The sequence below is a fragment of the Diabrotica undecimpunctata genome, chromosome 10 (genome assembly GCF_040954645.1).
Source record: "Diabrotica undecimpunctata isolate CICGRU chromosome 10, icDiaUnde3, whole genome shotgun sequence".
Lineage (NCBI taxonomy): Eukaryota > Metazoa > Arthropoda > Insecta > Coleoptera > Chrysomelidae > Diabrotica > Diabrotica undecimpunctata.
This window is the reverse complement of record NC_092812.1, coordinates 64,505,741-64,521,414: the sequence shown is the minus strand read 5'-3', so window position 1 is coordinate 64,521,414 and position 15,674 is coordinate 64,505,741. Positions and strand designations below refer to the sequence as shown.

At 32.8% G+C, this 15,674-nt stretch overlaps 1 protein-coding gene across 1 annotated transcript; it reads right to left on the bottom strand.

The window, feature by feature from the left end:
• Positions 1 to 4,011: 4,011 nt before the first annotated feature.
• LOC140451742 (uncharacterized) lies at positions 4,012 to 10,982 on the bottom strand. The gene is made up of 2 exons (XM_072545587.1): positions 10,524 to 10,982; positions 4,012 to 4,023 (listed from the first exon to the last, which is right to left on the bottom strand). Exons 1-2 carry the CDS (start codon positions 10,980 to 10,982, stop codon positions 4,012 to 4,014), a joined length of 471 nt encoding a protein of 156 aa, XP_072401688.1.
• Positions 10,983 to 15,674: the final 4,692 nt, after the last annotated feature.

Sequence of the window (15,674 nt, the reverse complement as noted above, 5' to 3'; positions counted from 1 at the left end):
ATACATTCTACAGGGTGTTGCAAAATTAGATTAAAAAACACACATTTATTTATACACCCCGTATATAGGTAAACGTTGAGATTTCTCAAAAAACATCATTATAGTTATTAATTAGAAATATACCTATAATGTGAAAAATTAATCATCGAAATACAATTAAGGGTTCAAAAGAAATATAGTTTCAAAATCATGGTCCATTTTGGGTGGTGCGTTAATTTTGGAGAGTAGTATATATATAAATAATTATGTTATAATTATAACGTATGATTTTTTAGAGGAAGAGGTTATTGAGAAAAATAATTGGAGTAGATATCCAGATTAATGATAATATTTTATACAATAGCCAGCAAAGTGTAGGTTTCGAGATGATCTGGTATTTTTAATAAGATCAAGAAACAAGATCGACAAATTTGAAGGACAATCTAGGAAATATGGTCTTATTGCAAATCAAGTAAAAAACCAAGTATATGGATGGAAAATAACAAAAAGAAATAAATAAGAAATAATTAGGATAATGCACATGTTCAAATGTGTAATAAAGAGTTTAAATTGTCGTTACAATATAAAACAAATACATGAGTTTCCGCAGAGCTATATTCGGATACTGCTTATTTTTCTGTATAATACCTTAATATTTATATTCAAAAAGATACTGTTAAAATAAAATCAATTACAGATTCCAATTTTCTGCAAACACTAGATCAGAACAAACAAGATTAATGCCAAAAACACAATTTTTATTATAATCCGCATTATGAGGGGCTGCCAGTCCGATCACTATAATAGTGGTCGAGACAATGGTTCGTCAAACAAAGGGAATCCTCATATCCCGTCGATACACTGAAAGCTCAATAATGTCAATAAGATATTCACTTTATTTGTTTACATTTACTACACTTTTATTATATCTGAAGAGATAGTGTATATATGTGTTCATATATGCATGAGATTTCGAGAATAAAACGGTATGATGATAGATTGTTAATGCACGTCCGCTGGTTGCATTAATTTTAAAATTTCTGGGAAACTCTTCTACTATCATTATTAGCAAAGGATATATGAACACTTCGCTGACGATTTTTTTATTTATTTATTAAACATTTATCTTAAGAAGTTGCTTTCAAGTTGATTGCTTCAGCGCGAAATCTTTTTTAAATACATTATATTTCTCAATATCGATTAATACGATGCAAACTTTATAACTGGTCTGGATTTTTTAATTGATCTGAAATATGAACTCATATTATTTTGTTTCTATGCTAAAGTACTTTATCATTTAGCATGTGGTAATATTTGAAATATATTTTGGTTTGGCTTTAGTATTAGTCCATGCAGTCAGAAACGAAGTAAGTATTCAACGTAATTTTTTCGATTTATTAATAATACTAAGCATTTTAGGATTAGAACATGGGCAAACTTTTCTCACCCAGGTGTCGTTTTGAGCAGTATTTGAAAACAAATACTAGGTCGACCACGGTAAGGTAGGTATATAAATAAAAGGAGAGACATTTAAGGTTACCATCTAATTCAGTAAATTTGTACTGTAAAGTGATACTAGTAGGAAAGTTTTGGGGAAGTTCTTTTTTTCATTCCATATGTGTTTTGGGGTGCTAAATCTGAATCTGAGGTTTGCGGACAAAATTTCGTGACGCAACATTTAAAAAACCAGAAGAAATCGTTTTTTTTTGCTTTTTTCCGGTTTTTTGCTTAAAACTCTAAAACTGTTAACTTTTAGTAAATGGTCTGTTTACAGAAATTAAAGTACTTAAAGTTCTGTACAAATGTCACTATTTTGGTTATTGTACAGACCAACCGTTCGGTCTCAAGTGGAAGTTGAAAATTGGCAATTTGTACCGGTGTGACTGCAAAACCCACTTTTTAGATTTGTATTGAAAGGTTTTCAGTTAATTTCCCCTAGTATTTGAGTTAATTAAAATGAAGACTGTGTCGCAGGATAGTTTTCTCGCAAACCCAAAAAACAAGAGCCGGTTTATATCTATGTTAATGGAGAAACTTCATGATGCAAAAATTCATTCAAAGCAAGCTGTGGAAGATGCTGATATCCTAATTATCACAACAGCTCTTGAGATGGCCCCGTCAAATGAGCATGTGACAGTGGTGGGGGAAGATATCGACCTACTGGTCATTTTGATTGGCCTTTGTAGCCCTGATATAAAAAATGTATTTTTTTTTGAAGCTAGGAAAAGGAAAGGTTTCGCAAAGCCTCTACAACCCTCATCTGGCTGTCGAGAAAATCCTATTGGATCATATTTTATTCCTGCATGCGATGAGTGGTGTGATACTACTTCTGCATTGTTTAATCAAGGGAAACTGAAATTTCTTTAAGTCCTGCAGAAGAACAAAGATTTGCAATCGGTAATTGAAGCTTTCAAAGACCCTAATTCAAGTCAAGATGAGTTTGCCACAGCAGGAAACATGTTTCTCACGGCTCTATATGGAAAAAAGAGATAAAACTAAACGATTTAAGATATAAACAATACGTATCTTCATCATTCAAAAATAAGACCAACATTTCCTCATTGTCCCCAACTGAAGCTGCTGCACGAGAAGATTCACTGAGAGTTTACTATCAGGTGCAGCAGTGGTTATCCGGTCAAGCCACACCTAACGATCAACAAAAAGACCCAAGTGAGTGGGGATGGCAAAAAACTAGTAGTGGTCTTGTGCCAGTACCAACTACTTTGGACCCTGCACCAAACTCAATACTCCGGTACATTTCATGTAAATGTAAAAAGGGCTGACAACGCAATTGTGGATGCAGGAAGGCGGGACTCCATTGTTCCCCAATATGCGCATCATGCGAAGGACTGTGTAACAATGTTGAGCCTCCAGAAGACAGCTCTGACATAGACGTAGAAGAAACTGAAGAAAGAGAGAGAGGTATGTTGGATCTGACAAGTTATTTTGTAGTCATTCATCTCTCCTTGATATATGATATGTGTCTCTCCTCTTTTTATTTTCCAGGAGAACGACTCCCGACGCTGACGATGGAGCAATCAGACCCTGAGCCAGGACCCGATGCCATCGAAAAACCTCAGTACGATGCGGAAGGTATGTTTAATCTCACAATCTATTTCGCAATCTTCATCTCTTCTTGATAAATGACTTAACGTTAAACTTTTATTTTCCAGAACAAGCAGAACCAGGACTCATCGTTATCGAAGAACCTCAGCCAGGGCCTTCCAAAAGACAACGGCTCATATAAATTTTGCATATTATAATTTATAATCATAATAATATATGATCATAAGTAACGAGATTTTAAGTTTTATTTTGTTACGAGTTCTACCTACCTACTGAATTTGCATAATTTTTGCCTTTTTTCTTTTTAATTACTTGTGTGGAAAACCAGGTGACATTTATCAAATGACAGCATCCATAAAACATAAATATTGAAATGTAAAAAGTGGGTTTTGCATAAACTGCTAAAAATTTACAATTTTCAACTCGCACTAGAAACCGAACGATTCGTCTAAAAAAAAAACTAAATACTGGTATTTGTAGAAAATTTCAAGTACTTTAATTTCTGTAAACAGACCATTTACCAAAAGTTGATAGTTTTCGAGTTTTAAGCAAAAACCCCGAAAAAGGAAAAAAAAACGGTTTATTCTGTTTTTTTTAATGTTGCGTCACGAAATTTTGTCCGCAAACCCCAGATTCGGATTAAGCACCCCAAAAAACATATGGAATGAAAAAATCAGAACTACCCCAAAACTCTCCTAGCAAAAATACAATTTAACTGAACTAATCCTAATCTAGTTATTCTACAACTTAATTTTAGACTTAAATATGAAACTTAAATAAAATCTAAAGCACGTTTATAATTTGGTGCCAAAATATTTATAACATTATAGGGACCGTAAATGTTTAAACTTCTTAGAGTTTTTCTAAAGAGGTCTGACTGATGTATACCAAACATGAAAGCAGACATTAGTATACAAATATTCTATGAAAATAACTTTAATAATTCCCTCAGTCCTTTTCTTACCTTTAAACCAGTATCTGAAATTAATATTTTACATATTATTAATAACATAAAAAGTAAAGCTATTGATGATGATGGTATTAACATATTAACGCTGCAACTGTGTATTCCATTTCTTCTACCTTATATCACACATATCATTAACTTTTGCTTAACAATGTTATTCCTTTACCGAAGGCTAAAATTACAGAAGCATAAATGAATTACGACCAGTAAGTGTACTTCCTATATCATCTAAAATTTTGGAAAAGGTGATTCAGTTACAAACGCAGTAAAAAAATAACAACATAATCTCTACGATGAAGTCCGGTTTTAGCTCCTGATATAGCTGTCTTTCTGCTTTATTAAATATCACGGATGATATTTTTAGAGTCTATTACCAAAACAAAATAGTAATTCTTATTTTTCTAGATTACTCAAAAGCTTTTGATACAATTAACCATAATGTGTTATTCTCTATTTTAAAATACATTGGTCTAGAAGCGAGAGCAGTTGATCTTAATAAATCATATCTTCCTAATAGATGTCAAGCAGTAAAATTTAATCAAAATGTGCCTCAAGGATCTATTACAAAGAGCTTACGCTGTTTTAAAATTACTGTATCAAAGCTGTAATTTATTAAGTAGGGCCACAAAGTCATTATTATGTAATGTTCGTGTTTTATGAAAATTAAATTATTGTGACATGCTTTACAATGCGTGTCTCACTGAAATTAATTCATGGAGAATATAGCAAAATATAGCAATAGCAATAGAAAAATTCTTGTTTGATTTTTGACATCAGGAAATTTCAAAGGATAAGTCATGTCTTCACCGTAGTCAAGTGGCTACATATAAAAAATGGTCGAAAACTACATGCTTTATATTTTTACCATAAAATCATTCAAGAAAGAGTTCCACCATACCTATACAATCGAATAACTTATAGGACTGACGTTCATAATCTTAATCTTAGACACAAGAATACCCTCACTGTACCTAAACACAGAACATAATTTTTTAGATGTTCATTTTTGTATATAATCGTTTGCAATATAAACAGTTTCTCTTATAGTATTAGAAATTTGTCTGGTGTCAAGTTCAAGAGATTAATTTATGAGCAGTTGTTAGCTGAACAGTAATTTAAGAATTTAAAAAATAAATAGTTTTAAAAATTTAATATGCAATATTTTTCTGATCGATTGTAAAATACATATTTTATTATTTAAATATAGTCTATTTATCCTATCTTCGGGGGGTTAGGTAAAAGAGCAGTTGTATGACGCTATTACACAGTGGTATACCAACAGATTCTCGCTCTACTGATATATTTTATTGTAAAGGAATAGTATTTTGTTTTTTAAAAAAGAGATTTATTATTATTATAATATAATAATAATATGTAGCAAGTATAGTATACTTGATACAATTAAGAAATATATGATCCAAGATTTTAATTTTCAAACCAGTAGTTTTTTTGAATGTCTGGTTCTAGCAATATGTATCTTACATTTTGTCAAACAGAAATATCTGTATTGTTTAGAACATTTGATATAAATTATCCTAGGGTGTATTTATTCTTTCATACAATTTTAATAAGGGTATAACATCTCCCAACTGTATGATTTCTTTAGCTGCCTTGTCAATTTGTTGATTGTATGTGATGAATGAGTGTGCTTTTACCCAAACAAAAATCAATTTTTCAGTTTCTTGCATTCGAGAGAGCAATTTTTTTTATTTTGGCGAATTTTTCATAATAACGAAAGCTTCTGCTGTAAAAATGGATGTTTTTTACTCAATTTGAATGTGCGTTGTACTTGTAGTGGGAGCATAAAATCCTGGGCTATTAGGATCTTTTGACGTATCTGTGAAAAAAGCAGTACATATTTACTATTTGTTTAATATCTGACTGATTAATGAATTATTAAAATATGTTAACTTTGGTGGTGCATTTTTGACTTTACACTTGATTATCATTTTTTCTGTTAATAAAATTTTTTTCTCAGCTCTAACCGAGGTTCCACAGTTTCTACTTTTAATGGTTCAATTGGAGTTCATTTCATTGCGCCAATGCAGAGTAGCAAAGCTTTGTTTTGTAGAGTAGCTAATTTGAATGAGTAATTTATTATTCGCCTAGCCAAATAGGAAGCTACCATAATCTATAATGGATCTTATATATAATTTATAAATAAAAGTTAACTTTTTGTGTAGAGAACTTATAAAATAGGTAATTAAAAAACAAAACAAAAAAAAACTAATTTCCGCAGTTCCCTAGTTCCTTATTTCTATTTTTTAAATCCTGATGATAAACGTAAGTCACTTTTTCCGTAGTCTATAAGCTGTTCGTGATGTAATTCCAGGTTTTCCGTACAACTCTCTCATCTCCCACTTCCCTGAAATGTTTCCCAAAACAATTCGTCCCAGATTCTGTTTGCTATTGCTATGCGTCTTTTTATTTCGTCGCTTGTCGTGTTTACTAGCGATCCAAGATATGTAAATTCTTTGACTTGCTCAAAGGTATGGTTGTTAATTTGAATTCTCTGTTGGATATTTCGAGGGTTTTTAGAAACCAACATATATTTGGTTTTTTCCTCGTTTACCACAAGTCCCAATTCACTTGCTGCGTCCACAGCTTTGTAAAACATTGCACCATGTCTCTCATACTTCTGCCTACTATAACTATATCGTCAGCGAATGCGAGAATTTGCTTCGATCTATTAAAAATAGTTCCATTCATTCTAAGATTTAATTGTCTCATTGCCTTTTTCAAGGCAATATTAAAGAGGAGACACGCCAACGCGTCCCCCTGTCTTAGACCATTATTATTGTCAAAGAACGTAGAGTTTTCTCCTTCAATTCTAACGCATGAGCTTACGTTTTGCATTGTTAGTTGGGTCAACTTAACTAACTTGGGTGGGATCCCAAAGTCTATCATTGCATTATATAATGCAGTTCTTTTCACACTGTCATAGGCTGCTTTAAAGTCAATGAAGAGATGGTGTGTATCTATGTTATATTCTAGTAACTTTTCTAGAATCTGCCTATGTGCTTGAATTTGGTGTGTAGTTGACTTTCCAGCAGTAAATCAGCATTGATATTGACCAACAATATCCTTTGTAAAATGTTTAAGTCTTTCAAATATAATATTGCCGAAGATTTTATACGCAGATGCTAACAGAGCAATGCCTCTATAGTTCTTACACTCCCGTTGATCACCCTTTTTATGCAACGGCCATATTATTCCCTTCAGTCACTCTTCTGGTACCCATTCACACTGCCATATATGTACTATTAGTTTATGGATTGCTGCAAAAAGTTGATCACCACCTTTTTTATACATTTCCGAACAGATTTCTTCGATTCCTGGGGTTTTTTTTTCTTTAAGTTTTAGGATCGCATTTGCATAACCTCCTTCAATATCGTTTATATTTAGATGTTCTCTGAAATGTTGTGCCCATCTGTTAAGAACTGAGTTTTTATCATGTAGAATTTCACCGTTAGTGTCTACAAATTTTTAATCGTGGTTTAAATTCTCGACGGCTAGTATTTAAGGATTTGTAGTATTTCTTGGTTTCATTTTTATCGAATAAACTTTGTATCTCACTCAGAGTGTTCGTATTCCCTCTTCTAACGTCGATAGATACATTTTTCCTTTCTTCTAAGACGTCTATACTCTTCTTTTTTTCTCCGTGTACAACCTACGTCAATGGTTTTTTGATATGCTGCGTTCTTTCTATTTTTGGCCATTTCGCACTCTTGATCAAACCAATGAATTGGTCCCATCCATATAAGAATCAAAATTAAAAAGAAGAGGCGATTAAGGAAGATATGACAAAACACAAGGCAGGAGCAAGATAAAATAAACTACAATAGAGCCGCAAGACAGTTAAAAAATACAATAGTATAGCACAAAAACTCCTACGTTGAAAATTATCTGCTAAATTTAACATCAACAGCAGATACCGATCATTAACTTTAGAAGGCCACAGGAATTTAAAACAAGCCACTAAACACATCCTGGCATTAATAAACCCAAATGGCTCTTGGACGAGAAGAGATCAAGAAAAAACAGAGACATTTTTGGAAAATATATTAAAGAAATTTTTTAACCTCTTCCCTTTGTCAGTGCTGAAGAAGATTATATTTACGAAAGTCTAGCAACAATTGAACAGCCAGGTGAGCAAATTGAACCAGTGTCAAAAGGAGAAGTGAAAAGTGTTATTAAATATAGATTAAAAATCAAAAAGGCTTTAGGTTATGACCTTATAACAGGAACTATCTTAAAAGGGTTACCAGATAAAGAAATAGTTTTGACAACACTACTTGTCAATGCCTTACTATAGCGATGGAAAGTTGCTGATATAATAATGATCCATAAATCTGGTAAACCGTTACACAAACATACTTCTTATCGTCCTACTATTTTTTTACCAGTAATTGTTATTATTTGAGAGGCCAATAGCGAAAAGACTTATAAAGATACTAAACTGATAATAATCTTGTCTCAGATCATCAGTTTGGTTTCAGAGAGAAGCATACTTCAATAGAACAAGTACATAGAGTCGTTGATATAGTATAGTATATATAATATAGTATAGGGTTGGTCTTCAAAATAAATATGAACTGTCCAGAGTCAATGTTTACTTAACTAAAATCATATTTGTGTTTTAAAAATAGTTGTTTACAATTTACCAGGTGCACGCAATAATAGCAATTTTATTAGAAATAAATTGCTAATAAAATTGCTATTATTGCATATATATTGCATTATATAAAAATCTATCTGTATAATATGAATCTTAATACCCCTTTTTAATTTTTCTCTTCTGTATTATAAAACCCTAACAAAACGCCGAGCTCCAATAAAATCCGTTAGTCTTATATCAGTCAAAGCAGCAATTTCTTTTGAGTGCCTGCATTCTAATACTCGTGTGTCTTTATCCCGGAATTCTCATATGTAGATTATTAATTTAGCCCGTTTCCTTCCTCTGTTGTTGTTCGGGAAAACCTCCATTAAAAGTAATTTCTCAAAGTAAAACCAAATAAAAATATCATCCCATTAAAGAACTACCTCGCGATTCTTCCGCAGCGGAACCTGTGATCTCCAACAAAAGCATATTTGAATAACTTCTTCTTCAGTTCATTACATTGAACAATGTTCATTGGCGGATCCAAAATTCATATTTTTTAATATTCACAAAAAATATTGCAAAATGTTAATACTAAAAGGAGAGATTTAATTTTAATAAACTGTTTTTTTTTTGTTTTTGATATAATGAATACTGAGCTCCAAATTGCCGAATTAAGTCTAGTTTATAAGATATCCTAACCTAAAAGTGTAAAAATATCATTTTTTTGGCAATTGGCAATATCAATTTTCAGCACACTGCTGAACATAGGCCTCTCGCATGCTTTTCCACTTAGTCCGATTTTGCGCCATCTGAATCCAATTTGTAGTCACTCTTTTTATGTCATCTGTCCATCTCGTTGGGGGTCGACCTCTATTTCTGTTAGCTTGTATTCGGGGTCTCCATTTCAAAATTCTTTTTGTCCACCGGTCATCAACTGATCTTACACTGATTAAATACTTTTCTTTTCAGACACATTGGAATCTTAGACCTAAAAATTTCCTTCATCTTTCCAAATGCAGCCCAAGTGAGGTTTATTCTTCTTTTCAGCTCGATTGTTTGGTTGTCTCGACTTATTCTGATCTCATGGCCCAAGTATTTATAGGAGTCAACTGGCTCAATATCTTTGTCTTCTACTGAGATAATTTTGTTGTGGACTAAATTTGTCATAAATTGTGTTTTTGAAAAATTTATTTTAAGACCAACTCTTTTTGTGGCAGTATGGAGTTCTTGGAGCATTATCTGTGCCTGATCAAAGCTGTCTGCAATAAGAACGATACCATCTGTAAATTTAAGGTTATTTAAACATTTTCTATCTACATTGATGCCCTTTTCGTTCCAATCTATTGTTTTACAAGCATATTATACCAACGTTGTAAATAATTTAGGAGACATGTTGTCTCCTTGCCGAACGCCTCTTTCAATACGAAAGGTCCCAGTATCTTTATTAAGTGTTACACAGGCTATAGCATGCTGATAGATGTATCTGATGAGGGATATGTATCGGTGATCTATTCTACATTGTGTTAGAGCTTGGAGCATTTCACTTTCATTGACCGTATCAAATGCTTTTTCAAAGTCGACAAAGACAAGTATCAGGGATATATTATATTCAATGGTTTTTTCAATCAACGACTTAATGGTTTGCAAATGATTATTTGTTCCGTATTCAGCTCTAAATCCTGCTTGCTCGCAAGGTTGATAGAAGTCTAGTTTTGATGTCAATCTATTAGTTATTATCTTCATAAACAACTTATAAACGTGAGATAACAAGCTAATAGGTCTATAGTTCTTTAGCTCTGTTATATCTCCCTTTTTGAGCATGACTACTACAACAGCTTTATTCCACTGAAATGGTGTAACCTCTTTTGAAAGGCATAAGTTATATAATTGTGTCAATGCTTTCAATACTGTCTTTCCTCCTGCTTTAACTGCTTCAATAACGATTTGGTCATCACCAGCTGCTTTATTGTTTGTCATTCGATTTAATGACTTTGAGACTTCTTTGATTGTTATTTCTGGGATATCCTCTGAACCCGCATTCTGGACTTTTCTCAACTTGGTGCCGTCTTTCTTACCCCTTTCTCTATATAATTCTGTGTAAAATTCTTCAACTACCTTACGTATCTCATCTTTATCTGTTACCCCTTTTCCATTTTGATCTGCGAGCTTAACAATATTCTTCTTACTTAGAGCTTGACATCTCTTCAGCACCTTTAAACTTTTATTTTCCTCGACAACCGTTGTAATCTTTTTTGTGTTATATTGTCGTACGTCCTTTTTCACTACTTTATTAATATCTTTATTAAGTTGTTGTAGTACGCGTGCATTCGTATCGTTTTTGTTCTTAAGTTCTCTTCGTGTCTCCATAAGTCTTTTTGTCTCTTGACTAATTTTTTCCTCGTTATCTCTCCTAGGTATTGCACTTTTTCTCTGCGTTCTTAATAGCTTTTATTAAATTATCATTTAAGGTTTCGACATCCACAACGTCTATATTTGTTATCTCTAGACATCTCAGAATTTCCTCTTCGAAGGACATGGTGTTTTCCATTGGATTCCATCCTATTGGGTGTGTTTTTGTTATCATTTTGTATCTTTGTTTTTGAAGATTTAGCACGATCTTCGCTCTTACCATTCTATGATCACTTCCCACTGGATAGCTATTAAGAACTGTTACATCATGGACCATGTCTTTGAAGTTATGTAGACCCGTTAATTTTTTTATTCTAAAGCATTATTCGTACATCCCAACGACCTTGAAATTTACACTATTTCTGCTTTTCGTCTTAATAAAAAAAATCGTTCTACTATCTCTTGGCTGAATGCACCTACATTTATTGGGAAATAATTTAAATGGGAAATTAGAAAGTGTAATTTCAAGCTCATCAAGCAGCCTAGTTTTTGAAAAATGTTTAAGCATTGTTGATATGTTTTGTATTCTGCATTTCGATGATTTCCTAGAAAATTGTGGACAACTTGTTTAAAACTAACTCATGAATTTTTTCTCTAAGTGTCATAGTTTTCTGAAAATTGTCATCTGTCATTAGTTTTCTAATGACAGGCATAAAAAAATAGTAGGGGTGGTTTTTAGGGTTAGAAGTGTTTTGTTTAGATCTGTAAACACAATTACCCTGTGTGATTTTATTGTGATATGATGTAATGAACAATCAATCTTAAGGATTCCAGGTTTAGGTGGATTAGGTGGATTCCAGGGTTTGGAATGTGTAGGTTTTAGATTGTTGGATTTGGAGTAATTTGATTTGGGTTGTAAGGTTTGAAGTTGTTGGAATAAGGTTTATGAATGTGGCTTGGTTTATAGCTTTTTTAAAACTTAGAAATTTTAAAATGCGATATCTCAGTAAAAAGAAGCTATATGAGTAAACCTATCGTCACTTAAAAAATTGAGAGCTATACTTTAAGCTGGTTATAACAGTTTGTGGCAAAAAGTTATACTACTTAAAGTTTTGTGCAAAGAAACCGAGTCCGAATAATTTTTTAAACTTTTAATCAATTACGACAACTTGATTATGACTCACCTCAACGTGATTATGGCTGGCTGGACTTGATCCTCCCGCACCGAGGGTATAGATTTTAAGAAATTTATATTATAATTAAACCAGCATGCTGCATTTTGTTGAATATTTTTATCCATCTCTTCCACCAATCATTACGTTTCTCACGACAGCATTCAACGCAGCTAATCCATGCCTTGTTAAAGCTTGGATGTTATATATATTAGGCTGCAGTCACAGTAGCGCCAAACTCTGATGTTTGTATAGTTCAGCGCCTTACCGTACTAGCATACTAAACTATTATCCACGATATGATGGTATGCTAGCGCCCAGCTTGATTACGCGTCATCTAGCCAATCTCTAGTATTTCATCAGCAAAGTAGAATAAAAGATGCCGCCAAGATGGGCTCTGTAGCCTTATTCATTGCCGAGATGTAGATATGGCTATGCTAGCTTTACCGTAAAGTTAACATAATAATTGCTTCTCGGAAACGTTTGCAGCAATACCAGGGTCACCAACATCCGACACAGATAGGCACTACAAGAAGAAGATCTTGTTAGAGTAGGTTTGGCTAAGGCAGCTTTTGCTAAATTCAAGAGATATCTCGTTCGGTCAGAGGTGTATCGGTCAAATCTTAGATTTCGTGTAGTTAAATGTTACTTGGAGTTAATATTAACTTACAGTGCTAAGACAAGGTCACTAAAAGTAAAATGAATAAACATAATTGAAGCAAGCAAGACTTAGATCTAGAGTTATTAAGGTTTTAATTTAAGGCAACTCTTATATGGATCAATATAAATCAATATAATACCTGATTCTTCTACTTCTTCTTAGCCTTCTGTCGTCCATGTTTGGACATAGGCCTCTCACAACTCCTTCCATCGGTCTCTATCCTGAGCAACATATTTCCAATTTGTTTCGGCTATTCTTTTAATGTCATCAACTCATCTCGTCTGTGGTCTTTTTCTTGGTCGTTTACTTTCGTAAGGTCTCCAATGTTGTATTGTAGTATTCCAACGTTGGTCTTTTTGTCTAGCAGTGTGGCCCGCGAAGCTCCATTTAAGTCTGGCAATTTTTGTTGCTATGTCCTCGACTTTTATTTTGGATCTTACCCCGTCGTTCCTCTTTTTATCTGACAGTCGTATACCCAACATTGCTCTTTCCATTGTTCTTTCTGATTAGTCAAAAATAAATTCAGCTTAATTTTAGTGTACTATGATTTCTTCATAAAATATTCGAAGAAAAGTTAAGTATATTCATTTAATGTAAATTTTTAACATAAAAGTCTATATAAAACATAAAAATCTAACAAAAAATGTGTTTAATAATCGGTGTTTCCTTCGGTAGCAATAATTACAGTTTGACAGCTCCTTGGCATGCTTAAAATTAAGTTATGAATTTCGTTTTTAAGGCAATAGGATCCGTTCCTGTTTAAGAAGATCTTGAAGACCTTGTCTAGTATAAACATTATGCAGATGAGGAGCAATCTGTCTCTGAAACATGCCCGGATATTACACGGTAAAAAAGTAATATCCTCATTATAAAACTAATCTCTTACTATTGCTGCAGTATGTGGCCTTTCATTATCCTGTGTGTAACGGAAATCAGGACTTACAGCAGTAGCAAATGAAAGGACAATAGGTTTTAAGATACGATCAATATATTCAGATTGATTCAAAGTGTCTTCAAACCTCATAACTTATTTAGATTTGTAGAGAACAAGTTTTCATTACAGAGAACATTAACAAAAAAGTTTTTATTGAAAAAAAAAAAAAAATAGATGTTCCTTAGATATTTTTAATGTGTGTATTTTCTCCCAAAACTTATACTCGCCGGCAAGATTAAGGGTAGAAGACCAGAATGAAAATTTCACTTCTGGTTTAGAAATTGTGCAATGTTGTAGAGACTGAGTACGTCTTCCGGCTGCCTGAGGAGAGAAGCCGTAGAATAGTTAATTAGGACATCAACTGAAGTGCCTATACTACAAGAAGAAGAAGAAGAAGGCATCTGTACTCGTGGTCCTGTAAGCTTTTTTAGCTGTAAATTATAATATAGCATTTTTGTGTCCCATTGACCTAAAGATGTAATCCATCTTTTGTATAATAGAAAAGCTCCCCTAAATATTATAAAAACTATCGAAAACATCTACCAAAACAACAAAATGGCAGTCAAAATAGATGGACAACTTACAGAACCTATAGAAATAGACAAAAATACTCTGTTACACAGACGACGCAATATTGATAGCTCAAGATGAAGATAGTCTGCAAAAACTAGTCCACAGATTTAACATAAGAGCAAAAGAATTTAATATGACAATTTCATCTCAGAAAACTAAAATAATAGTAGTCAGCAAAGAACCAACAAGATGTAAAATGGAAATTGATGGTATTAGTATTTAACAACTAATGGAAATAAAATACCTGGAAATTACACTGTCTAGCTACGGAGACCTGGACAAAGAAGTGAGAGATCAAGTACAAAAAGCAAATAGACTAGCAGGATGCCTTAATAACACTATAGAGCGAAACAAACACATTAACATTGAGATTACGTCAAGAATTTATAAAGCCAGTGTAAGACCAATAATGACATATGCCTCAGAAACCAAACCCGACGCAGCCACAACGCCACGACACATTACAGGAAACATGCTATGCTGAGAGATCTAAAGAGAAGTGAAGACATTAAAAGAAAATGTAACGTATAGTGTATAAATGAATGGACACAAAATGGAAAAAAGAATGGAATAACCACATAAGCAGAATGGAGGAGACCCGTGTCGTCAAAATAGCAAGAGATAAGTCATCAATCAATAGGTGTCGATTTTATGGGTTTTATTATTATGTCCAAAATTACTGTTTCTTAGTACAATTAATGTCTAGACAGACTGCGACTGCTACTTATATGACAATGCCTTCTATTTCAAAATGAAGAGTTAAATGTATTTAATTTCAAGACATCGGGGGTGACTTTTCTCATAAAAGCTACCAGAAAAATAATTTACCTAGATTTTGATCTTAAATTAAAAAAAAAATAATATAAATATTTTTCAAGAACAATTTAATCCTCACTTCCACGTATTCAGTGCTGCCACTGTATTATTTAGTATTCTTATACTCTACTGTTTACCTTAAAGGTCTGTTCATTCGTTTGTTCTAATCCAAAGAACGAACATTGGTTGATTGAAAGGCATCCACTCCGCAGGGACTGCATACCGCTTTGGGATTAAATTTTACATTTGGATTGACAGTAATAACAATATAAAAGGAATACTTCTTTGATGTTGGTATCACCAAACCAAGAGACGAATACGCCTTTTTTCATCTCCAAGCACATTCATTCCATCCCTTAGGAAATATTTGATATTCATTTGTGATTACTTTTTATATCTTTATAAAAATCCATTGTATTATACATTCTGATATTTCAAAAACGAAGTAAACTAATATTTTAAGTGAAACAAATGTCCAAAAAAATAAGAAATATTTAAGGTTTATAGAGAAATCTATTAATTATAATTACACTCACGCCATAACACAGATATTT

What these genes read in the sequence shown, in the direction of transcription:
- LOC140451742 (XM_072545587.1), bottom strand. Translation starts at nt 10,982, where the DNA reads ATGGAGACACGAAGAGAACTTAAGAACAAAAACGATACGAATGCACGC.